The sequence below is a fragment of the Globicephala melas genome, chromosome 12 (genome assembly GCF_963455315.2).
Source record: "Globicephala melas chromosome 12, mGloMel1.2, whole genome shotgun sequence".
In the NCBI taxonomy this organism is placed as follows: domain Eukaryota; kingdom Metazoa; phylum Chordata; class Mammalia; order Artiodactyla; family Delphinidae; genus Globicephala; species Globicephala melas.
This window is the reverse complement of record NC_083325.1, coordinates 79,137,235-79,164,427: the sequence shown is the minus strand read 5'-3', so window position 1 is coordinate 79,164,427 and position 27,193 is coordinate 79,137,235. Positions and strand designations below refer to the sequence as shown.

General features: G+C 41.6%; 1 protein-coding gene across 3 annotated transcripts in view; it reads right to left on the bottom strand.

The window, feature by feature from the left end:
• The window catches only part of NBAS (NBAS subunit of NRZ tethering complex), a 339,511-nt gene that overhangs the window by 77,679 nt on the left and 234,639 nt on the right, over positions 1-27,193 (bottom strand). For all 3 annotated transcript variants that reach the window (XR_009566136.1, XM_030844571.3, XM_030844572.3), the window contains 2 exons: positions 25,669-25,919; positions 24,155-24,489 (listed from right to left, as the gene is read on the bottom strand). Coding sequence is in view for 2 of the 3 variants with exons in the window: in XM_030844571.3 (XP_030700431.2) it covers positions 24,155-24,489; positions 25,669-25,919 (586 nt within the window). In the remaining variant the exon portion in view is untranslated. The remainder of the gene's footprint in view (positions 1-24,154; positions 24,490-25,668; positions 25,920-27,193) is intronic.

Below are 27,193 nucleotides of genomic sequence, written 5' to 3'. Positions count from 1 at the left end.
CATTTTAAATACAATTTTCTTGCAATTAATGCTTATTTATCAAAAGTTAACATATCTATGTTGTTCTAGTATATACTGCAATAATTGAAACAATAACTCAATACAGAGTAATTTTTAAAAAATAATCTTAGAGCCCTATTGAAACCTCACAACTCAGATTGGGACTTGAAGCCCCATGTTTGTAACCCTCAAAATTCATACGTTGAAATCCTAACCCCAGAGGTGATGGTAGGCGTGGGTGGGGACTGTGGGAGGTACGTAAGTCACGAGGGTGGAGCCCTTATTAATGAAATTAGTGCCTTGTACAAGAGGCTCCAGAAAGATCCCTATCCCCTTCGGCCATGTGAGGACACAGTGAGAAGGTGCCTACAAAAAGGGCTCTCAGCAGAACTCGACCACGCTGGTACCTTTATCTTGGACTTCCAGCCTCCAGAACTGAAATCAGTAAATTTCTGTTGTTGATAAGCTACCCAGTCTACGGCATTTTGTTATAGAGCTAGAGCAGACTAAGCCATCAAGTGTGTGAGAGGATAACCAGGTTATTTTAAATTCTCTTAGGTCCATGAGTAAAAAGTTAAGTCCACTGCTTTGGAGCACTGTTTCCCTGAAGTGTGACTTTTAGACCACCTATATTGAATTCAATTGAGCACTACTTTAAAAAAGCAAATTCCTGGCTTCCGGTGGCGCAGTGGTTGAGAGTCCGCCTGCCGATGCAGGGGACACGGGTTCGGGCCCCGGTCCGGGAGGATCCCACATGCCGCGGAGCGGCTGGGCCTGTGAGCCATGTCCACTGAGCCTGCGCGTCAGGAGCCTGTGCTCCGCAACGGGAGAGGCCACAACAGTGAGAGGCCCGCATACCGCAAAAAAAAAGCAAATTCCTGAGCCCTCCTTATACTCACTGACTCTCTGTGAGGCTGGGGAAGGCACTGGCACTAGTGGAAAGAAACCTGTATTTTGTACAAGCTTCTCCTGGTTAATTCCAGGTGGCTGGTGGTGAATGCGGGATGTGGCTGGAGATAGCTCCCAGGACTGGAGGCTGAGGGACAATTAGGTTAGACTGTCACTGCACGTGTCTAGACAGGTTGGGGGAGTGATGGGAAAAAAAGGCAGTTTTTACATGGACGCACCTAGAGATTATTATACTAAGTGAAGTAAGTCAGACATAGAAAGACAAATATCATATGATATCACCTATATGTGCAGTCTAAAATATGATAGAAATGAACTTATTTACAGACAGAAACAGACTCACAGACTTTAAAACAAACTTACGGTTACCACAGGGGAAAGGTCGGGGGGAGGGATAAATTAGGAGGTTGGGATTGACATATACACACTGCTCTATATAAAATTGATAATCAACAAGGACCTACTGTATAGCACAGGGAACTCTACTCAATACTCTGTAATAACCTATATGGGAAAAGAATCTGAAAAAGAATGGATACACATACATGTATAACTGAATCACTTTGCTGTACACCTGAAACTAACACAACACTGTAAATCAACTATACCCCAATATAAAAAATAAATAAATTAAAAAAACAAAAAGAAGGCGGCAGTTTGGGATTTAAATGATAAACAAAGAAGAACCAAAAGACACATATGCTGTCCTGTGCTGGCTGCCCAAGTTACACACGTGCAGCCGGCGCCTGTCAGTTGACCGAGCAGCTCCCAAACATTTCTGCCCAAGACCAATAGTAAGAAACACATTGTATATCAAAACTCAGTATCACAATATATATGCACTGAAATGTATGCATATATTAAAAGCCAACTGAAGTTTCATGAAACAATATAACCCCGACTGTGGTGAGGTACAATCTGGTATCTGATATTAATCTACCGTCTAGTGTTCTTTCCTGTTTGTTTGGTTTTAATGCTGACCACAACACTCTAATTAAGGATCCACTAATGGACTGGAACTCATAGTTTGTAAAGCACCTGCAAATCTGCTCCAGTGATGAGAGCATGACTTGTAGGGGTCAGCAAAGTTCAAGGCTACCAACAAGATATCAAATTATCTAAGTTAGATTTAATTGACTTCAATAAAAAAGAAATCCCTTTGTTTTACTGCTAACATAATGTTAATCTCTCTCTCTGCTGACGCTGAATGTTATATATATGCTTTATTTCTATGTCTACTTTGCTTCCTAGATTATGAGAGCCATCAGAGCAGTACCCACATCTTATTCATTTTTATACTCTCAGTACTTAGTCTAGCATTTAAAGTACTGTTTGAAAATTGTAAATATAGAATATTACGAAATAGTACCTTCAATGTTATCCAACAGAAAATGAAATTGACAAGTTTAAAATTTTTTGCTTTAATATAGTTAATGATATATTCAAGCACAAAAATAAGAATGCAGCTTTTGTCACACTGAATTATATACTTAACAAAATCAACCTTACAATTTGGCTCCTCTGCTTTACCTATCAGCTGCTTATATAATAAAAATGAATGATGCCAGACACAGAGGCCACTTTATCTTTACCTTTTGCCTTGTACAATAATTACAGTAATATTATTATTCTTCAGCAAAGTGTAAATGGTCCTATCTTTTTCACTATTCACTTTCAGCAGTCACATAAGGTAATACATCCCCAAGTTTTTCAACAGCTTGAAGGTCATATTTATCTTAACCGAGAGGGCCATGAAGAACGTTAGAAATGAGACGGAATGTTCCTGCAATCAGTAAGGAAGGCTACTATCCACTGTGGCTATGAAAGCACTCGTTCACATTTTCCGTTTAAGAACCTTTTCCTATCATATGTATGCATGGGATCCACAACACAAATTGTTATTATTAAGAGCATTTTAAGTGGATCCACTGAATTTATATCAAAGCCAAGTGTAAGTATGAAAATTCAGATGTTATTCCAACACTCACAACTATTTAGTATCATTAAAAATCAACCTGAACTACTGCTAGATGTTTGAAATTGGGCTGAAAGGAATTCAAATGTCGTTTTACCTTCTAGGATAGAGTAAAACAGAAAGAGGGATGAAGAAAAGCAGAAGGGGAACTGACCAGTACTGAGTACCTACTGACACCAAGATCTTCATACTTGCTATTTTATTTAATCCTCACAAGAGTTATCCAAGGTACGTGTTCCAGATATTGTGCTTGTCTCCCTTACGCCCACTCAGTACCTTGTCTAATAGGAGCTGACCATGCAGTGGGTGTAGGACTGACTCAGGGCTGCTCAGGGTTAGTCCTGATGGAGTTAGACCATTCATGGTGATCTCATGCCTCTCTCCACAGTGGTTAGTTCAGGTACAATGGGTTGAAGGTAATCAGTACCTGACATACCAAGAGCCCCAGATCGGTTCAGGGGTGATCGAACCAGTAAAAAGCTCTGACTTCCCGTTTGGTGCCTTCATGAAGTTCTCTCACCCTATCTGGTGCATGTAGACTAGGAAGCAATGTAGCCCGTTTCTGCAAATCAGTGCACTGATGCAAAGAGCCTGGAGGGTGGCACTAAAACCATAGACAGCAGAGAAAAGAGATGGAAAGAAATTGGCTCCCTGATGACCCACTGCTGAATCAGCCAACCCTGAAGTCAGGCCCACCTCTGGGCCTTTGAGTTACATGAGCCAGTAAATTTTCTGCTCAGTTAAAGTAATTTAATTGGATTTTCATTTGTATCTAAAAACATTCTAAAATTAATCTATATTTATATGGTAGTAATTATTGTGCCCCATTATACAGAGGAGAAAACTCAGAAGGTAAGAGTAATTTCTCCAAGGTCAAGCCTGATGGGAACTCAGGAAAGTCTAATTATAAACCTGTCTCTTTATTCATCACCCTGCTACCATTCAAAGAACTTCACAATGTGTCTAAGATCTATCAAGATTTAATTCAGTATGTTGAGAGGCCACAAAATTAATGTAGGGGATTTCCCAGATTTTCCTGGGTCGATGCTAATTTAAAATTATTTTACTCTGTTCTCCTCATGGAAATTTTATCGTTTGATAAGTGGCATCAATCCCTCAGTCTTCTACACATATGGATGGCATGAAAAATCCCTCATCAGATGATGTACGCAGGACAAAAAACTGGTTATACTATGCTTAAGGAACTTTGCTAGATGATTCAGTGACCAAAAGGTTAAATAGTATCCTCAAAGGATGTATATAGAAATGCATTATTAAAACAGAGATATAGCACACATGCCTGCTCTACAGTAATTATCACAAATCGAGTGAGTTTGGTATCAATGCCTCTTTGCTCCATCAACATCTCTCCCACAAAATACTGCAGTGGCCTTCATGCTGGAGCTTCCCTGTGTCCAAGCTGGTGTGTCTTCTGTTCCTTCCTCCCGTCATCACCAAGGTGATCTTTCTAAAGTAAGAATCTGACAATGTCACTACCCAGCTTAAAATTCATGTCTAATTGATCCATCCTCAGGATAGTCTAAAACCTTTAGCCAGGTATATAAGAGTTTTCATTCATTACCCAGCCCTTCCTTACCTCTCTAGCCTCATCAAGACACTTCTATTTATATCACCTGTCTTGTAGTCAACTGAAGGTACTAGATTATTCCATGCCTTTACTAAAACTGCCAAATATATCTGGAATGCTCCTCCTAATCTTTCCCTCTGTGGTACTCATGGCAAACATCCTCATTTGTTAAGACTCGGCTCTAATACCTCCTGTACTATGGGGCCTTTCCTGGCTGGTCCCATCAACTCAACTATTGACCATTTCTACCTTAATGCTACCACATCACAAGCCATCTATCACATCAATTATGAATCTTTCACTAATTTATCTGTTTACCATCTCCATCTATGAAGCGTTCCCCCTGACTGTCAGGTAGGCAGAAACAACCAGCATCCTGAGATGGCTGCAATTAGACAGGGATCTTCCTCTGGGTACCAATACTTAAAAAGCTTTTGGCACCAGATGAGAGGAGAGGGCCTGGTTTTTCATTATAAATCCCTTTGCTGCACAGGCTAGAGAAAGTATTCATAAGGTGGCAGTTAGAAAATACATCTGCTTATAAGTTTAAATGTACTTAACTGAGAGGAGGGCTCCTAGGATGAACAAAGAACGGAGGAGTAGAGGGAGCCCACATCACTGAAGATACTAATTCTTAGGCTTCTTCTACAGGTCACAAGATTCAGAATGCATGCCATACCCACAATCCCTCTTTGAGGAAGCAGTCAGAAGGGGCCTGTTAAAAATAGGTTATCTGGGCTTCCCTGGTGCCTCAGTGGTTGAGAGTCCGCCTGCCGATGCAGGGTACACGGGTTCGTGCCCCGGTCCGGGAAGATCCCACATGCCGCGGAGGGGCTGGGCCCGTGAGCCATGGCCGCTGAGCCTGTGTGTCCAAAGCCTGTGCTCCGCAACGGGAGAGGCCACAACACTGCAAGGCCCGCGTACCGCAAAAAAAAAAAAAACAAGGTTATCTGCTTGGCAACAAACCTCTCCCGAATCTGACCACAGCTGACAGGTCCAGGGACTCGCCCGGCAGCTGAAGGCAGCCATGTGGCTGGACAATGACCTTTGGGGTGGCCGTCACACAGGGCTGCTCTACAATGGATCATGATACGCAACCAGAAAGGTGCCTCTCGTGGGAAATTCTAAGGTGAGCACGTGTGTGCGTGTGCATGAGTGTGTGCGTGGGGCGAGGAGCCTCACGCCTTCACGTCATGACCCAGCAGCTGTGTGGGGAGCCTTGCTCACTGAGATGGCTTCCTTGCACTCATATTCTCAGTGTTGCCACCTTGTCACTCTTACCATAATGACCCAGTAGCTGCGGTAACCAGAGCGTGCGGGTTCCTGATGGCCCGAAAGAACCAAACCATCCATGCTGTGAAGCACAGAGCACACCGGTCCGTCTGCCCTAGAAAGACGTCAGCCTCTGAGCTCACGCCCACTGCTAACCCCACGCACCATGCACAGTTCCATTCTGCGCCACGCATGCGTTTACAGGTAAGATCTACGGGGCACTGGAAAGCTGAAGCTGATCCCCAGGTCATGCCAGTTTATCCTTTCAAACGCTTTACATATGGCGCCATCTGCAGGCTGCTGCCCCCCAGAAGCACCTCAGTTCCGTCTTTCTAATGACGGCCCCGAGCTGCCCTGCTAGCCTCTAGATATGTAATGCTATCACTTTAAGTCAGATTATTTCAAGCACAGTGAATGAGTGAAGTCTAAAATGATTCTATAAAGCACGGCTACAGCTTTGGTACAAACAGCATGCTTCCAACAAGCTTTCAGAATATGACAGCATGAGGTTCAAATCCCGGCTCCACCACTTATATATATGCTAGCAGTCTAGGGTAAGTCCCTAAACTCCCCTGAGCCTAAGCTTTCCACAAAAAAGGGTGGCATCGCCCACCCCACATGGTTGTTACACAGAGCTTATGAGACGATGCCTGTACCGCACCTGGCCCGTGCTAACACTCAGATGCTACTCCTCTTCCTCTCCTTAAACCCTCTCCTTAAATGTAGTCACTGGCTTGCTCGCATTCCACATCACCTGCAAACTCCACTGATGGTCTTTGGGAATAATGCATGATCCATCTGGGTCAAACAAACTTTCCAACTTATCAAAGGTAAGACAGACGTTTTACGCACATGCAAAATACTTAACTGTGTCCTCCATTTTACTTACGCCTGCTACCCTTCTTCTCTTTTCCACTCCTAAAACAGAATAGTGTCATGCAATCAACATCGAATTTGTAATCAGGAGACCTGGATGTGAAAATGGGATTGGACACTTACTGTTTATTAAACTTTGGACAATCGTCCTTTAGGAATCTCACTTTCAGGCTAGAGATGATAATACTTGCTTCATAACCACCCCCATGGGATATCTGTCAATGTCAAATGTCCTCATGTGCGGGGAGATTATCACACTCAAATTCAGTGTCTACTTTCATTGCTTCCTTGTATTCCTTGCTCTGTTTATATGAATGTTTGCCTTGTATTCCTAGACTGTAAGCCCACTGGAAGCAGGGACCATATCTCAAATGCCCTTTGGGCTCTCACCGCAGGACGAGCATAGCGCTCAATAAAAGCAAAAGCAGTAGCAACAACAGTATTAACAACGGTAGCAAATATTTATTGTAACCTTTACTATGACTCATGCATGGTTCAAATCACTATGCTGTTATTAAATCATTTAGGTAAGGAATCCTAATATGTGTACTCCATAATAAAGAAACTGCTGAATTGAAAAGGAAAAAATTTAATCTCTATTTTATGAGTATGTAAATCTGATTAAGGATTAAAAACAGGCACCTGGCAAAAGGATGACTTGATGGGATAAAGTACAGGAAAAGCCCAGGCACTGGAGGGGAGGTAGGTTTGTCCAACACATGAAGATTCAAAGAACAGCAGACTTGTTAACACTGAGAGTTCATAAGTAGGGCTATGCTGAAAACTGGACGAGGAGCTCATTATGATGCCCTTAACGGCCCAGCAATCGTACCACAATTCCCTGTCTATTTTCCCATTCTCCTAAATGATTGCTCTGTCCCTTCTCCTCTCTCAAATCTCCAACACTCCCTCCTTTACACTTACACTCAGCTAATTTCTTTGCCTCCTCGTTGACTGAGAAAACAGAAGCAGCCAGAAAAGAATGTCTACCATCTCCTTCCCCCGTATCTATCCATCTCCCTGCAGCTGTGTCCATCAGCAGCTCTGCCTCCCTCCCGCTATCACGGGAAAGTGACAGGGATCCTGCCAAAGGCCAACTGTTCCACCTGGGCTCTAGGTCCCATCCACTGCCACCACTTACCTCAGAAATTCTCCCCTTGTCTTCCTATGTTTTTTCCATTAATGAATAAAAATATTGTTACATTTTTTAAATCTTAAAACTCTTCTTGTCAGTCTCTGCTGGTTCCTCATCATCCTTGAGCCTTGATACTGGAGAGCCCTGGGCCTTCCTCCTCTATTCTCCGCTCTTCTCCCTAACTCGCTCCCTTGGGAATCTCATCCAGCCACCTGGTTTTGACTCTTTTCTACACTGACAATCCCCAAACGTACTTCTGCAGCCCAGGCTTCTCTGCTGAACTTCGGAGTCATATATACAACTGCCTGTCAACAGCTGGAGTTGGGAGTTTAAAAGACACATCACTCTTTAAAAAACAAAACAAAAACCTCTTTATTTTGAAATAGTTATGGGACATTGCTAAATAGTACAGAGAGGTCCCATGTACCCATCACCCATCGTCTTCCAATGGTGTATGTACTCTTACAGAAAGTCACATCAGTTTTAAAAGTCAAGCAACAGCAAGAACTCCTGATCCTACCCCAAAAGCCGCTCCTTTCCAATCTCAGGAAATGGCAAATCCACCTTTCCAGTTGTTCAGACCAACAATCTTGACACCATCCTGAATTACTACCATTTTCCCACATTCCACAGCAAATCCATCAGCAAATCCCTTTGGCTCTATCTTCCGAATAAATCCAGAATTTGACCACTTCTCACCACTGTCATTGCTACCACCCTCATCTTTGACTTAGAAAACTGCACCTGCCTCCTAAGCTCTGTCTCCTTACTTCTACCATTACCTTCTATAATACTTTCAATACAGCAGGAGAGTGACCCTGTGTCAATGCCAGGTCCGATCACAATTCTCCAGTGGGTCTCATTCATAGGAGACCCTGTCCAAGCTGCCCCAGTCCTATCCTCCCCTCCCACTGCTCTGTCTCCCATCCCACTGCAGTCACCTGGCCTCCTCGCCGCTCCTCAAACAAGCCCCCCATGCTCCCTATCAGGACTTTCCACTTCCTAGTCCATGTTCCCCTCAATAAGCAACAGCTTGTTGCTGCCTTACTTCCTTAAGCTCTTTGCTCAAAGATTACTTTCTCAATGAGGTCTTCTTCGACCATCTTACTTGAAATTGCAGCAGTCCTGCTGTCTTGCACTTCTGAGTCCTTCCAGGTTTATTTTCCTCTTGAACTTACTACCATTTCACATGTCTGAACTTAATCATTTTGTTTACTGACCCATTTCCACCTCTCCCTGGTGCAGGTTCCCTAAGGTCAGAGACGTTTGTCTGTGCTGTTTAGTGCTATATACCCAGCACTGAGAACACCTGTGGATACACAGTAGGCACTGATGTTGATTTTCCATTCTTGTATAACAAACGATCCAAATTCAGAAGCTTAAAACATTGATTATCTCTCAGTTCCTATGAATCACGAATCTGTTGTGGCTTGGCGAGGTGCCTCTGGATTAAAATCTCTCACGAGGTTATAATCGAGCCACTGGCCAGGACTGTGGTTTCATCTGATGACTTGGTTCGGTGGGAGGAAGAGATACTCTGCACATCAATGTTTACTCACATGGTTATTAGCGTCCTTGGTCTCCTGCCACATGGGGCTCTTCACAACAGGGCAGCTGGATTCCCCAAGAGTGAATGATCCAAGAAGAAGAGAGAGCATCCAAGAAAGAAGCCACAGTCTTTTCTCTTTTTTTTGCGGTACGTGGGCCTCTCACTCTTGTGGCCTCTCCTGTTGCAGAGCACAGGCTCCGGACGCGCAGGCTCAGCGGCCACGGCTCACGGGCCCAGCCGCTCCGCGGCATGTGGGATCTTCCTGGACCGGGGCGTGAACCCGTGTCCCCTGCATCGGCAGGTGGACCCCCAACCACTGTACCACCAGGGAAGCCCAAGCCACAGTCTTTTTATAACTTAATTTTGTAAATGGTGTCCCAACACTTTTACTGTATGTATTCTGCTGGTTAAAAGTAAATTAACAAGTCCAGCCCACACTCAAGGGGAGGGGATCACACAAGGGATTAAATACTGTAAGGTAGGGATCATTAAGGGCCATCTTAGAGGCTGTCCTTCCCAGCACTCAGTAAATATTTGGTCAATGAATGAACATATTAGCTAATGAGCCACACTTGAAGAGATCCTCTTCCCAACTTCTCTGGGAACTTATGGATTTTTTACTTTTAATAATTGGAAAAAGGGCAAATAGGACAAATAAAGACCATGTAAAAACTTTAACAGGAGAGCCTTTCTTTTCCTTAGAGTCTTGTAACAGAAGATCATTTTTCATAGGACTGCCTATAATTTGTTTATGAGTAACTTCTGTTACATCATATCACATTTCAAAAACTGTATTCTCTTATCCTTCAAGTGTTCTGCCTGCTCCCTTTATTGTGTGCCTTTGACAATCACACTGGAAAAACGATTCCTTTTTATTTATTTATTTTTTTTAGTATGAACTCAATACATATTTATTGAATATCTGAATAACAGTATGATTTTCAACTCACATGGAAAATGCCTTTTTTTTTTTTAACATCTTACAGCCACTCTGGAGAACAGTACGGAGGTTCCTTAAAAAACTACAAATAAAACTACCATATGACCCAGCAATCCCACTACTGGGCATACATCCTGAGAAAACCATAATTCAAAAAGAGTCATGTACCACAATGTTCATTGCAGCTCTATTTACAATAGCCAGGACATGGAAGCAACCTAAGTGCCCATCGACAGATGAATGGATAAAGAAGATGTGGCACATATATACAATGGAATATTACTCAGCCACATAAAGAAACGAAATTGAGTTATTTGTAGTGAGGTGGATGGACCTAGGGTCTGTCATACAGAGTGAAGTAAGTCAGAAAGAGAAAAACAAATACCGTATGCTAACACATATATATGGAATCTAAAAAAAAAAAAAAAAAATTCCTTTTTAGATTGGCTCTTCTTTGCTTATCTCCTAAGCTCCTGGCTTCTTGCATTTTTGTCAAGATAGGATATGCTTATCAAACTAAACTCTCACCTTGGAAAATAAAAGAAAATGGTTCTTTAAAAGCAAAGGCATTCAAGAACTGGAATGGAAGGATAATGCTTACAACTATAATAACACACACAGGCTAGCTGAAGGTCAGATGAGAGTAGTATATATTGCACATTTAAAAACCTTGAAATAATCACTATTAGGTAGCATTATTAACAAATATATGCCTGGAACATAGAAGGCATTCAATAAATATTGATTATCTCTTCCTTTGTACACACAGCATTTATTAATATCCTTAATGGTACTTCTTATATTAAATTATAGTTCATTTGATACGCATGCATACTTTTTTCCCATCAACTGTGAGCCTCTCAAGGGCAAGGAGCTTGGCAGTCTTTTATTTGTTTAGAACACATAGGACAATGGCACTGAAAATGTGCTCACATAAACAGTTCCTGAATGTATTTGGAATGAATAAAACTCACTCAGTTCAGAATCAAAGGAGTCAAATGATGACTATACCAAAACCAGAGATAAATGAGCAAAATACTTATTATGAGATTAGGAAAAAAAATTATGAGTTAACATTTAGTCATCTTGTAAAACTGAGTAAATGTAATGCTTTGTAGTCAAGTATGATTATAAAATAGCAACCACAAACACCACAAAATTTAGGGGAAAAAAAGGATAACATGAGTATGCCCCCACTTAAGTACAGTTGACTGATCTTGGACAAAGGAGCAAAGGCAATACAATGGAGCAAAGACAGTCTTTTCAACAAATGGTGCTAGAACAACTGGACATCCACATGCCAAAAAAATCAATCCAAACACAGACTTACATCCTTTACAAAAATTTACTCAAAATGGACCATATATTTAAATGTAAAACACAAAACTAAAAATTCCTAAAGGATTACATAGGAGAAAATCTAGATGACCTTGAGTGGGGCTATGTAACACCAAAGGCACAATCCATAAGAAAAATAACTGATAGCTAGACTTCATTAAAATTAAAAACTTTTGCTCTGCGAAACACAATGTCAAGGAAGTGAGAGACAAGCTACAGACTGAAAGAACTTATTTGCAAAGATACATCTAATAAAGTACTTTTATATAAAATATACAAAGAACTCTGAAAACAACAGTAAGAAAACAAACAACCCTAGTAAACAATGGGCCTAATAAAAGACATCTCACAAAGAATATATACAGATGGCAGGGCTTCCCTGGTGGCGCAGTGGTTGAGAATCCACCTGCCAATGCAGGGGACAAGGGTTCAAACCCTGGTCTGGGAAGATCCCACATGCCACGGAGAAGCTAAGTCTGTGCGCCACAACTACTGAGCCTGTGCTCTAGAGCCCACGAGCTGCAACTACTGAAGCCTGCCTGCCTAGAGCCTGTGCTCCGCAACAAGAGAAGCCACCGCAATGAGAAGCCCATTCACCACAACAAAGAGTAGCCCCCGCTCGCCGCAACTAGAGAAAGTCCATGTGCAGCAACAAAGACCCAACGCAGCCAAAAATAAATAAATAAAATAAACTAATTTTTTTAAAAAAGAATATATACAGATGGAAAATAAGCATATAAGAAGATGCTCTGTATCATATACCCTCAGGGAAATGCAAATTAAAACAACAGTGAGATACCACCACACACCTATTAGAATGGCCAAAATCCAGAACCCTGACACCACTAAATGCTGACAAGGATGTGGAGCAACAAGAACTCTCATTCGTTGCTGGTGGGAATGTAAAAGGGTAAAACCACTGTGGAAGACAGTTTGGAAGTTTCCTACAAAATTAAACATACTCTTACCATATAATTGAACTCCTTATTATTCATCCAAAGGAGTTGAAAACTTACATCCACATAAAAACCTGCACATTAATGTTTACAGCAGCTTTATTCATAATGACTTAGAAGCGCCAAGACGTCCTACAGTAAGTGAATGGATAAATAAACCGGTATATCTACACAATGGAATACTATTCAGCACTAAAAAGAAATGAACTATCAGGCTATGAAAAGACATGGAGAACTGCAAATGCATCTTACTACGTGAAAGAAGCCAATCTGAAAAGGCTATGTAGTTTATGACTATATGAGCTAGAGTCTATATAAATAAATAGACTATACGACACTCTAAAAGAGGCAAAAATATGGACACAGTAAAAAGATCAGTGGTTGCCAGGGGTTAGGGGTGGGGCATGAATAGGCAGAGCACAGAGGATTTTTAGGGCAATGAAAATACTGATATTATAATGATGGATAGATAATACATGCCATTGTACATTCGTCCACACCTATAGAATGTGCAACACTAAGAGTGAATCCTAAGGTAAACTGCGGACTTTGGGTGATAATGATGTGTTAATGTAGGTTTATCAATTGTTAAAAAAGAAAGGTACCTTCTAGTGAGGAATGTTGATAATGGGGGAGATTATGCATGTGTAGGGGAGGGGCAACTGGGAAACCTCCGTACCTTCCTCTCAATTTTGTTGTGAACCTAAAACTGCTCTCAAAAAAACAGTCTTAAAAAATATATGGGGGGCTTCCCTGGTGGCGCAGTGGTTGAGAGTCCGCCTGCCGATGCATGGGACACGGGTTCATGCCCCGGTCCGGGAAGATCCCACATGCCGCGGAGCGGCTGGGCCCGTGAGCCATGGCTGCTGAGCCTGCGCGTCCGGAGCCTGTGCTCCGCAACGGTAGAGGCCACAACAGTGAGAGGCCCGCGTACCGCAAAAAAAAAAAAAAAATAAATAAAATATATATACATATATATATATATATGAATGCCACTTTCCACTCAGGAATAGGAGCTTCAGAAATAGTGTCTTCTGAGACAAACGTGCATTTGATATATATCCTTTCAATTTAAAAACTTATGAAGAAGATCAAAAGATCTTCATGCATTGCTGTAATGTATACTCTGATAATTATACATAAAGATCGATGTGGAGATATACATTTACCAGTAATTAGAAATAGAGGTGCATGTAGTTTATTTGTCTTTAAAGTAAATGTCTTATCTTGAATAAACTAAAATCCATTTACTTACATATAAAAAAAGAGTATGTATGTATTATGGCAGTACGTCAGCTTTGAGTTAAATATTTTTCATACTTTTTACCATTTTTCCATTTTGGTTTAAACTTCATTCTTTTTATAAAACCTTATTATAAAGTCTTATAAAGTGTCTAAAACCTTATTATATATAAAAGTATCGGTAGGCAGAATTATGGTCCCCAAATATGCATACATCCTAATCCTTGAGATCTGTGAAGACGCCACCGTACACGGCAAAGGGACTTCGTTGATGTGATTACTGGTACCATCCCTGTGATAGGGAGAGTATCCCGGATTATCCACATAGGCTCCCCTCTCATCATATGAATCCTTCAAAGTGAGATCCCTTCCTGGCTTTGGTCAGAGAGAATTATGTGAAGACAGAGAATCAGAGAGATGCAACGTTGCTGGCTTTGAAGATGGAGGAAAGGGGCCATGAGCCAAAGAAGGAAGACAGCCTCTCACCATTGGATTCTCCCCTGGAGCCTCCAGAAAGCAGTACAGGCCTCCCTGCACCTGGATTTTAGCCCACTGAGACACTTGTCTGACTTTTCACCTACAGAAGTTTAAGATAATATTTGTATTAAGTCTCTAGGTGTGTGATAATTAGTTACAACTGCACTATAAAACTAATACATGGAGATGATTTTTTTTCCCTTTTTTTAAAAAAATTTTTTTAAGGAGGAACACATAAATTGTGTCAAGGTGAAGGTGATTTTAATTGAAACACATGAAATCCAGGTTATTTGAGGAATAAAGAAGAAATGAGGGATGAAAGTCTTGGAGGATATATGGTATTTTTATTCCATGTCCCAAAGAGCAAGGAAGGAAGTGGTTCTATTTCTTGTTGTTACAGAAAGGAGGACAGATCAAAGGGGCAGAGGTGGACCCCATTTAAGAGAATCACATAAACGTATCCAATAAATGAACAAGTTGCCTCAGAAAATAGTGGGCGCCTGTCTAAGGAAGAAGGATTAGCATTTGCTGAAGACCTCTAACACTAAACAGATAAGACGAGGATTGGAATTCTGACTCAGCTACTAACTTGCTTCTGACCTTGAGCAAATTACTTAACCTCTAACCTTCAGTTTGCTCATTTCAAACTGAGATGTAATACCTACATTGCAGGGCTACTGTGATGATTACTGGAGACAAGGTCAAGTGGAGAACCAGCGCCCGGTACATAACCAGGGAACGAGAAATGGGCGCTATTACTACTGTTATCACATAGCGGGTACCGTGATTTCCGTAGACGACAGATAATTCCTAAGGTCTTATCATTTATTTTTAGCCGGACATTCATTTAGTATGTGTGGCAGGAACCATTTTCTCCTTTGCAGCTCCCACCTAGGCCCATAAAGCAGGAAGTTCCCCCGATGGGTCCCGAGAAGGTAAGTCCTGCCCCTCTCTTCACCTGTCACTCCTCGGGAGAGGAGTGACAGCTGATGACATGGCAGGAAGAAACTGATTATGGGTGGCTAGTCCCCTCCCTTTCTTTTTGAGATCCGCCTGTGAGGAGAATACACTTTTCTTCTGCTCTTGTCCTTTCAGTGGTAAACGTTTGTGAGACAAAAGGGTAAACCGCGGACTTCGGTTCCAGAGAAGCATTATCTGTCCAATACATTCATATGGCTATGGAGTGTTTGAGATGTGGCCCGTCTATGCTGACAGGTACTGTGAGTACACAACAGATGGCAAAGAGTATGCAAAAACAAGAATGCTAAAATATCTCATTCATATTTTTATACCGATTACATGCTGAAATGGTAATATTTAGGACACTGATTACATGCTGAAATGGTAAATATTTAGGACAATTTCACCTATTTTGTGTTTCTCTTCTTAATGTGACTACTAGAAAATTTCAAATTCCACAAGTGGCTCACATCACAGTCCCATTAGACAGCACTAATCCAGAGGCCACCTCTCTGGGTCCCATGAGTGGGAATCAAGTTGGGAGGCAGCCCTTCTGAGAAAGCACACATGCTCTCCAGATCTATCCTTGTGCTTGGCAGGGTTGTCTGAAGATCTGGGCAGGGAGCAAGCACGAGGAAGGCTGACCGTGGAAAATCAAGCCATGGTCGACACTCCAATCCTCCCAACAATAAAGTGACTTTAGTTTCCGTCTAGCGGATCCCTCTATCTCTTAACTGATTGCAGCTTGGGAAGACAGGATGCTATTTATTGCTCTTTCCCCATCAAACCCCAAAGATATCACAGAAATATTTCTATGCCCATGGAAGGAGCACAAGCATACAATTCAGATGCAAGCGCAAAGCAAACGTAATAGTCCTCTCCAGGTCCTTAGGGGCACAGGTTTCAAAAACATCTACACTGATTGCAGTTGAGAGGTCTACTGCAGATGGTTTTCAGCAGAAGCAAACATGGGCATGAGTGGCAAAGCTCCCCAGGGAACAGGATTCTGAGGCAAGTGGGATTCCATAGCAATAAGACAGCGACAGTGGCCACTGGGACACTTAACTGGAGGAACACAGAGCTTAAATGGGGAAACGGACATTAGGAAGGCAGAGTGACTGCAGGCAGGGACATGTAAAATTAGTCAGTCTCAGAGAGGAGACAGTCTGGATGGGTATTTTCCCTTCCTCCATATGGAGAACGCACACCGCATTTAACCCCTTCATGGGACACCTACCCGGCCAAGCTCTAGACAACTGGTTTGACCTGATACGCTGGCAAAGCTCAACTCAGTAAGCTTTTCTCTGCCGACTCTCCTCTGCTCCCACACCAACAAGCCACGTCCACGCTCTCCAGCATTCTAGGAATGTGCATTTGGACCGAACTAAGAACAGGATTCAGGAACCTTGCTTCACTTGGCTGTGTCAGGGCTGGTGATTCGCTTGAGTTTCCTAAATTACACAGCAATGGAGCTGACGCTGAAACTGTTTTAATTTTTTTCTCTTTTTCTTTTAGAGTTTTAAAAAATGAGATGCATGGAAAACTTGGAGTGGGATTAACTTAACTTCAGATTTGCTGAAGAAGCTATACTCCTCAAGTGTAAGAAGGTATATTCTGCTGAAGGAACCTGATATTACCCAGACACCTAACTCAGACCTCTCTGGCTAAGATAGAGCAGAAACCAGGAATATCATCTTTGAACTTTACTTTTGTTGAACTTACGAATTTTGGATTTTGATGTAATTGAACTTTAACTAAAAGGGCAAGAGGATTTGATTTTAAGGATGTCAATTTCTTCCTGGGAATTTAATAATGAGAATTTAAATTTGGGCCATTTTAAAGCTGCTGACCTGTAATACTTGGCATATTTCTACTCTGTTGCTTAACTTCTGATGAGTTTTAATCATCATTCCAGTTGGGCAAAATGTGAGATAGGAAATAGAACAGAGAGTAGATTTTTAGCCTAGTCCACAGGGAGTCAGAAGAGTGTGCTCTTCTGACCTATCTTAGAGTTTTCAGAAGCACAGGCTGTGCTGCTGCCACTATTGATCCCCGGAGGACATGCCACAAGACTCATAGGTACAAGAGGTGTGGCCCCAGGAAGAGGGGACATCAGGACCAGGTCCCGACAGACCCTGGACTCCTTTCTCCCCTCACTGGCAAGAGGTTTCATTATTAAGCTGAATTAGTTAAGGAAACAAAAAGCCCATTGCCCTCTCCTCATCTTTCCATTATGAGGAGAAAACTTTCACTCCAACCAACAGGCAGAAACCATAGAAGAGCACTTCTGGCATCTCTCCCCTCTTTATTCCTCCCCACAGGAGGAGAGCAGACTTCAAAGCCATGCGTAACGCGGCTACTCCCCGCCAGCCCTGCCTGTCCTCAGTGTGCACTCATCCTTGGCTTCCTTCTAGAATTACTTTCTATAGCAGCTCTAACTAGTCAAATTTCAAACAAGTGTGAACTTTTGTGAAAGACAGACCATTGGGTTGCAGATGCAGGCCATGCTCCCTAATTCCAGCTTTGCCAACAATATTTATTGTTGATATTTACTTTCATCTTTCTGAATTCTAAAAGGGGCTATGAGTGAAGGCGGGGTGGAACCATGATTAAGCATCATCCTCATACTCTACTGCATCCAGGCCCCAGAAAAAAAATCATCTCTTCTTTGAGCTGAGATCCTGGCCTGGGAATAAAGCTGAGGAAACCAGGTTGAAGGACTGCCCCTCAGGAGCTGCACCCTTGCTCTGAGCCCCTTCTCTTTTCTTATACGTCTCTCCCAGAGAACTCCCTGCTTAGCTTGAGTAATATTAAAAAATAAATATGTTAGCTAAAAAATTATAAAAGGAAATCTGTAGAAGGAAAAAGTATATTGCAAGTTCATAAATTCAAAGGATGATATAATGATATTACCATGTACACATTCCATTTACATTTTCAAATTCTTTCTGACACGTCCACATCTGGAAAGCTGATTGGAAGTTAAACTATTTTGAGAAACTGAAATTTTAAGACAATCTTTTATGCACTTACCAGACATATCTTCATTATTATTTAAATTACAAACATTTAGGAAGCTGAAATGCTCCTTCATGTGGGCGTCAAGGTTGGCTGCCGTTTTGGAAACAATATCCTACGACAGTGGTCCTCAAAGTGTGGTCCACAAACCACAAGAGTCCATGACTCTTTCAAGAGGTCTGCAAAGTCAAAATTGTTCACCTTTTTGACTTTTACCACTAAAACATTATTTACCTTTTTTCACTATGTTGACACTTATATGATGGTGAAAAAGCAATGGTGGATAAAACTGTGGGGACTTTGCACAATCAAGGGAGTGGCACCAAAATGTACTAAGTGTCACTGTGTTCTCCATCGGCATTTCACTTGAGAATGTTCTTGATGAAGGAGTAAAAATGATTGATTTTATTAAATCTCAACCACTGAGTGCATATCTAAGTGCATATCTTAGATATCTGCATATCTAAGAACTGAGAGATACACATGAAACATCTCACTGTGTACTGAAGCGTAGTAAGGAAAAAGCATTGTGTGACTGAGTCATGAGTAGCTGAAGCAGCTGCTTTGGCACGCATTACCATTTGTGCTTGAAAGAACAACAGGTAGACAAACTATAGCTATTCAGACGTGAATATGCGGCAAACATTTTCTCCAATGTGAACAAAGTGAGCGTGTCACTTCCAGGAAATTAACTCACAGTATTTGTTGCCAATGATACAATTGAAGCTTTCAAGCAAAAATTCGAGTTTTGGAAAACTTGTACGTACCACTGTGAGCTTGACAACTTCCCAATACTTAAAAACTCACTGGATAAGATGGGCGTTCAGAATAACCCATGTGACTTTGTCGATAACGTATAATGCACTGTATCAACATTTGGATGATTTGTATAACTGAGCGAGCCAATTTTCCAAACTCTGAAAGCATTATATTCCAAATCATACATGGGTAGAAGATCCAATCAAAGTGCAATCCAAAACAACAGTTTTAATATAAGAGAGCACAGAAAGATCAAGGATAGGGTTTCTGACTCCATACTACACCTAGTCTTTAAGAATTTATCATTTGTTGAGTTTTACAGTAGCATCAAAGAACACCCAAAATTACACCATAGGCTATTAAAGCACTCCTCCCTTTTCTACCTTGTATCTGTGTAAGGCTGAAAGCTCTTCATTTTCTTCAGCCAAAACGACAAAAATTGAATACAGAAACAAACGTGAGAACCCAGCTGTGTTCTATTAAGCCAGACATGTGACTGTAAAATGATGTCACTTTCATTATTTTTTTCTTTTTGAAATGCTATATTGCCATTTTCCATCAAGAGATGCTATTCATGTCAACCTATAAATGGATCTATATATGAATTAACCTATAAATGAATTAAACAAATATTTTTAAAATGTCTTGGTTTTAATTTCTAATATGCCAAATATCAACAGATATTACATAAACAAAAGCTTTTTAGGGTCCTCAACAATTTTTAAGAATATTAAGGCATCCAAAGATCGAAAGATTTAAGAATAGCCAACCTAGGATAGTAATTATTTGAACAACCACACTGAGGAGTGCCTGCTTTTATACTATGCTGGGTACTGGAGCATCTGAGAGAAAAGGCAACAGCCTTGCCCTCAAGGGATTTCTAATTTCACCGGGAGTGTAACTCTCAATTATAATAATTATACTGTAAAGAAAAGAAACCCTTCATTTTAGGTTTCTTACAGGCATGTTTTTTTTTTTTTTTTTTTTTTGGTACGCGGGCCTCTCACTGCTGTGGCCTCTCCCGTTGCGGAGCACAGGCTCCGGACGCGCAGGCCCAGCAGCCATGGCTCAAGGGCCCAGCCGCTCTGCGGCATGTGGGATCTTCCCGGACCGGGGCACGAACCCGTGTCCTCTGCATCGGCAGGTGGACTCTCAACCACTGCGCCACCAGGGAAGCCCCATATCATTGTTTTTAAGATAAATTTATTCTTCCAGCAAGTAGTCTAGATAAATTTATTCCTCTAGCAAGTAGTCTAGATAATAGAATAAGGGAGGATATAGTAGCCTAGTTCAAGAATTTGAACAGTCATATGAAAAAGAGATGCCCTTATGCTGTTTCCACAGCTACAGAAGGCAGAACCAAAAAGTGGGAAATATAAGAAGAAAGAGAAAGATTCCTTATACATATGTGTGTGTGTATAAATAAATATAGAAGCAGAGGTAGTGCCTTAATTATCAATAGAAATGCCACTTGAAGGTCAGAGGTCAGACTAGAGAAGAGGTTCTCAAGAATTTTTCCGCTCTAACTCAAAGGAGATACATTCCCATCAAAAACAAATGGTAGGAGCTGAAACACAGGGTGCACATGGGGTGGGGAGAGGGTGGTGAACGCCTACCCAATTCCAGGTTGAAAAGCATCAGGCTTCTAGGATACTAGAACACCTCTTCTACTTCTGTGATTACCTGGTTTTGTTTTTTTGTGTGTTTTTTTTTTTGCGGTACGCAGGCCTCTCACTGTTGTGGCCTCTCCCGTTGCGGAGCACAGGCTCCGGACGCGCAGGCTCAGCGGCCATGGCTCACGGGCCCAACCGCTACACGGCATGTGGGATCTTCCCGGACCGGGGCACGAACCCGTGTCCCCTGCATCGGCAGGCGGACTCTCAACCACTGCGCCACCAGAAAAGCCCTTAACTGGGGTTTTTAAAGAAGGATTCGGGCCAACTTAGTAGCATTTCCTAAGTAGGATGAGGATTTTCCACGTCCTTATTTTTGGATGTAGCTATACCAGCAATTGAGAGCGAGTGTTGAGTGTAAAACACGAAGGCTGGGGTTACATGCAAGCACCCCCTTATCTAACCACATCATGTCTGAACCAGGCAAACAGTGCTCTGACCTGCATTTCAGCTTTGTCGACCACTTTCCTAATTTCTAACTCACTAACTTGTTCTCTGCAAAAACGCTTCTAATGACTGAATCGGAAAAGCAATAGGAGAGCAACTCTGACCTGACTCAACTGAAACGCAACCATTCAGAATTGGAGCCAATGCACTTTAAACATGTGTATTCTTTTCCCTTCTGCATATACAACACCTCGAATGTCGTGCAAATTCACTCTTGGCCTACATGACATAATGATGCTCCCCGGGATTTCTACAGATCCTGCTATGAAGGCGAAGCGCCTCCTCTGGCTTATGTCATTATGGAACGGGTACTAAGTTCAGGCTTTGGGACGTTCCTCTCTGAATTGAATGCTTACTGTTCTCGTTAGGCTCTCTGGATGTTCACCAGTTCTTTCCAAACATTTGGCTCTGAATTAAATGTGGGTAAACGTTTCAAAACTGCACACTATATATGAGTAGTATACACTTATTTTCATTTTTAACACCATGTACAAGCTGTGGCAACATCTGGTGTTTTGCAAACTTGGCCACATCCAGATGCATTCCCTTTTCCGAATGTGTCCTCTGACATGTGAGGGCTGTATTTCAATATGAATTTTACACTCTTTCTCTCTCTCTAGGATAGCACTGTGAGATTTCAAACATGCATTGTACCTAAACTTTATACTTTCCCTCTCTGAATGGAAAATCTAAAGCTTGCCAATTAATAAAATGAGAACAAATATAAAGCTAGACTAAAAATATCAAATTAATCTATCTCTCTCACTTTTCTATACCTTATTTGACTTAGTAGAAAACTACCTCTTAACATAGTTTACAGTAAAAGAATATCTTGCTGAGAATTACACCATCTGAGCTAAGAGAAAGCAATGCCACAATTAACTGACTCAATCCCTACTGGGTCAGCTATGCACCTTTTCCTCAGGAAAAAATGCACATATGTCCACAAACAACTGTGTCATACATCTTCTCGTGGTTGGAGGGCATCTTAAAGATATACAATTAAGAAACTAAGGTGATGAGAATGTGCTGTAACTTAAAGCCATCTGACTTAAAACATCATAAATACCAACTAAAACTGAGTAGACTGTACATCCAACTCCTAAGTTTGTTTAATCAGGAGTAAGTAATTGCTGTCGGGAAGTCTAGGCTGTCTGTCCACCCCATACCGTGCTCACAATTAGCACGTGGCCCTGGCTGGCCATGCTGGGCTTTGTCTCTGCCCTCATATAAAATATGTAAAACCTCCTTCATCCTGGGCCCCTCCATCATCCTGGCCAGTCAGGTCGTTTGTCAAGCTCCTTCAGCTGTTTCATAGGTCCCAGCTCTGGAGCCATTTCCTTGGATTTCAACTCCCCACTTGGTTCAGCCCCTTCCCTCCAGTATGTACTTGTGGCAATGCTAGTACTTACTTGGACTCAAACCTCTTCTCATCCTTGGAGATTCACCCAGTATTTGCTGGACTCTTGTCTTTCCCCAGACATTGTGAGGTTCCTGCCGGGCTTTCCTCATTTAGACTCAGCCCTGCTCTGGAAACATCCCGAGACAGGGTGCTCCGCTTGGACTGAAAATGCTTGGGGCTCTCTGGCCCCACTGTTCTCCCACAGTCCCTACAAAGGCTCCAGGTCCCCTGACTCTAGCTGTTTGTTTCTACGACTTCTTAGAAATAGTACCATTCAGTGGTTAAGAGCAAAGACCCTGGAATAAGCCTCCTTGAGTTCAAATTGTGACTCCTCTATTACCAAATTAACTTTGTTGAACCTCTGTTTCCTCACCTATTAAAAGTAGGATAACACTATCATCTATTTCAAGATTCCTCAGTCACTGCCTCTGCCTGAAGAAGGCAGAAGTTAACAGAGATTCCTGAGGCGAAACCACGTAGCTGGCTAAGTGGCAGGTTCAAACTTCAAAGCCATGTGACTCTAAACCCGTGCTCTTTTCAAATATATCACGCTACATCCCTTTACAATCATCCTTACTTTTTTCCTTAAAAACAACAAAAATGATTGTCTCCTCTTTATAGCAGTGGCTGTAAAATTTAAAACCAAGTTATTAACTAAATTCATTGAGTTACAATAATAAGGAAATGAAGTCATTGGTTATCCACAACTATTAATCTAGCAAGTTAGTTAAAACTAGCATTCCCCACAGATGTTTGAACATCTACCTGGGCCAACCTCCAGCTGAACGACTTGGATTCTTAGCCTCTACACTCAATTTTCATGATAATAATAGCTATAATAAAAATTCATGGGATAGGGTCCTGGGCAGACTTGCCAGCTTGGGGGAAAGCGAAGGCAGCAGCAAAGGCAGGGAAGAGAAAATGAAAGGAAGTTCCAAACGCAATGCAGTTCAGCAGTTGAGACCAGCAGCTGGGAGATCTTCTAGGAGAGATGATGCCCCGTGTCCAAGCAATGAGAAATTCACATTTATTGAATAGTGAGAGGGCAAGAAGGGGAGGAGAATAACCCACATTATCTATTTTGTGTGAAACTCTACAATGTTAAAGGATCGAGGGAAGAAGTTAGAGTCCAATTAAAGGGCTCAGACCTGGGCATGGAGCAGACATTGGAAATTGCCACACAGACTCACATGGGTAATTCTACCACCAAGTCATGTACTACGTAGCATTCACGTGAAACTGTTTTAAGACCTGGACTTAATCGTCGCTAAGTTGGTAGCCTGGCTCTGAGTGCAAGTAAAGTGGGTTTGGCACTGGAGGTTCTTTCCACTTGTCAATTGGAAAGAACAGGATGCAATATTTACTATAAAATGCCATATTATGAGAACTATAACATGAACAAAATGTACGTGCAAATTAGAACAGTTAAGCCTGATTTATATTGCCTGCACAACTGTGATAGAGGAAAATGATCTCCCAATTAAAATACCTCATGCTTAACAAAAACCAAAACTGCCAAACATGTAAGTATTCCCTATTTCAAGAAAGCAAATAAAAACAAAATCGACAGAATGTAAGAGCAATTTTCATTTCTTCTAAAGCAGCCAATCTACTTTAAACTCTTATCTTTTTGGTTACCTTGGTCACAGCTTTTGGAGAAAAGGTCACTGAATCCACCACAGTGATGAGGTCACCTGGGAGGAGACGATCAAAGTACTTCATGCAGGCGTCATAGGCGCACAGCCATTCGGGGGAGGATGCCGGGACTTGTTTAACGAGGTGAGGGTCTCCAGTCCAGAACAACTTCTGTAACCAGATGGTGTACAGAGAGCTTGGGGAGAGCATGCGCCCATCCTTCTCAGGGATTTTGGGAACAAGTTTGGAAATGGATAAGATATTTTGACTTGAAAGGACTGGCTCCAATGCCTCAAGAGGATTCATGTTTTCATCTGTCAGCTTTCTGTAATTAAGACCTATCGGAAAGAAAAGGGGAAAAAAAGAGAGTAGTTCATTCCCAGATAACCACACAGGAGCTTTCAAATACACACACAGCCCCTCTGCGTGGCTGAATGAAAAGATTTAGTTACAGCACAGCTTCGTTTGTCAATGAGGTCCATCAGAAGATCTGAGTTCCAATCCCTGCCTGCAACTTAACCAACTGTGCGACCCTGAACAGGTCACTCAATTGCTGTGAGCTCCAGTGTCCTCATTTGTATCCTGGAGATGGCAATATCTCTTCGCTTCTTCAATCCCCCCATGGCACCTATGTCTTCTATCAGTGCTCTCACCAAACTGCACTATATTCGTTATTCATCTAGTACCTCATCAACTACCTGAAGGCAGGAATTGAATCTTACTCCCTTTCCTCTGTGTCTAGTCCAGGGTCTAATTCAGCTACTCAGTAAACCACTGATAAACTGAAGTAAATACTCAAAGTTGTTATGAATAGCAGATGAGTGCAGCTTTGCAAGTGCCTTGTAAATTGTAAAGTATCATACAGATTTGAGAGGTATTAACACGGTTAATTTCTCAGTTATGAGCTACAGACACCATTCTAAAGATTTCCACAGGGCTTCCCTGGTGGCACAGTGGTTGGGATGCAGGGGACACGGGTTCGTGCCCCGGTCCGGGAGGATCCCGCATGCCACGGAGCGGCTGGGCCCGTGAGCCTGTGCTCCGCAACGGGAGAGGCCACAACAGTGAGAGGCCCACGTAACGCAAAAAAAAAAAAAAATTCCACAATTTATCAAAGATTCAAAGGCTCTTATTTTAAGGGTTCCAAACATACTTTAAACATGTAGGTCCACTTAAGTGAAATCCTGCCAAATTGCCTATTGGGAAGCATCTCAGCCTTGTCATTTATGTAGATAAAATATAACCAGTGGAAGCAGGGAAAACACCTTTGGCGTACTAGTCAGAAACTTTGGATTTTAGTACCAGGTCTGCGTTAAGTCATTGTGTGACTTAAGTTTCTCCAGTATTTAATTCCCTCAACAGTAAGTAAAGGAGTTGGAGACAGAATAAAGTCTATTAGCATAAAAATACTGTGGTTTCAGTTATGCCAGCCACAATGCAGGAACAGGACTGTATATAGAAAATTGCCCTAGATTACATTTAAAGAATGAGTCCAAGCAGGAAAATGATTAACTTACCTGATGCAACTACCTTAAATTTCTTTAGCAGCCGAATGTGGGTTTCTGGTTTAATGGTGTATTTCCCCAAATCTGCACAGCCACAGCTTTCCAGCAGAGTGAAATAATACAGCAGTCTTTCATGATCAAAGCCATCAATCGTGGGATAAATATACTTGACCATGTGCTTGTGAAAGGCTTCGGGACTGGTCTTCAACGTCTCGAAGAGATGAAGGGACTGGGCTCGACTTTCAATTTCTACTGTGGACAAACTGAAATTAAGAGACAAAGAAAGTATGTTAAGATTGGTAAGATTTGGTTCCTTTATTAAACAACATGTTTTTTGTTTATTTGTTTGGAAACCTAGGAAGAAAGGCTACTTCTTACAAATCCCTTCTTGCTGCCTAATCAAAGACAGGAAACCACCAGTGTGTGCAGGTAGTTTATATAAAGGGAAACAAACGTGTTTCAAATGGTACTATATGATTTTCACGTTGTCTCATGCGGGGGTCTACAGTACCCTGTAGTTCTCTACAGAGAACTGCCCAGTGCTTACTAGCTGGGAAATGAACCCAGATCTGTCACCTTCTACTATGCATTATTTATTCATATCACAAGAAAAATTTAAAACCTGAGCTTCCTTATAGAAATGTAAACAAATTTATTATTTCAGGAATTTAGGAACTAGAGAAGTGAAGAAACAACCCCAACTTTTAGGCATAAATCTTATATCAGAGGCTTGAACTGACAGTAGACATAACCTTGACACTGTGTTCAAACAATTAAAATAGAAGAGATACTCGCACTTTCACTTGAATTACCTGTAGTAACGAACGCCACTTGAATAAAGCACACATCAATATTTTCATCCTGCCTTAGCTGTCTTTATAATGTTATTTTTTTTAAGTCATTTAAGGTTAAACTCTTGAAAAAAAAATTTAAGGACTTCTGCTTGGTTGATCAGTTTGTGTTTTTTGGGTGACGGGGAGAGCTTAATTTTGGTCTCATGCTTCTCCCTGGACAGAGCACAGTGCCTCCTGCCCAGCATAATCCCAATACCCCAAGCGGGATGAGTTTCAAGCTTTCTAACCGTAAGAGGCCTTCAAGCAGCCTTTGGCACTAACAGAAACTCCCAGCTTCCAGGGTTCGTAGAGTAGCAATGAAAGTACCTAGGAGCAGGAAGTGAGACCTCTGACAGGATCAAAGTTAGGTTTCATATCATTTAAAAGCTACTCTTCTGAAATACGATACCCTGTTTATTGGAATTCCCCCTAAGTGCCAAGACATGTTTTTCTTTTACGTAAAGTTAATACACAATATACTTTAAAATTTGTATCAGGATGTGATAATACTTGGGATAACAGCAGCGATTTATAAAGTCAAAATATCAAGCAATTCAAAAATGCTCTTTTAACTTTCACTTCAAGAGAAACCCTGTTTTTCTATTAAGACACGGTTTAAACATTTACAAAAATATCCCTATCTATAAAGATGTCCCAGAGTATCCGTCTATTCATAACCTGCTTTAACTATTTATTACTTTGCC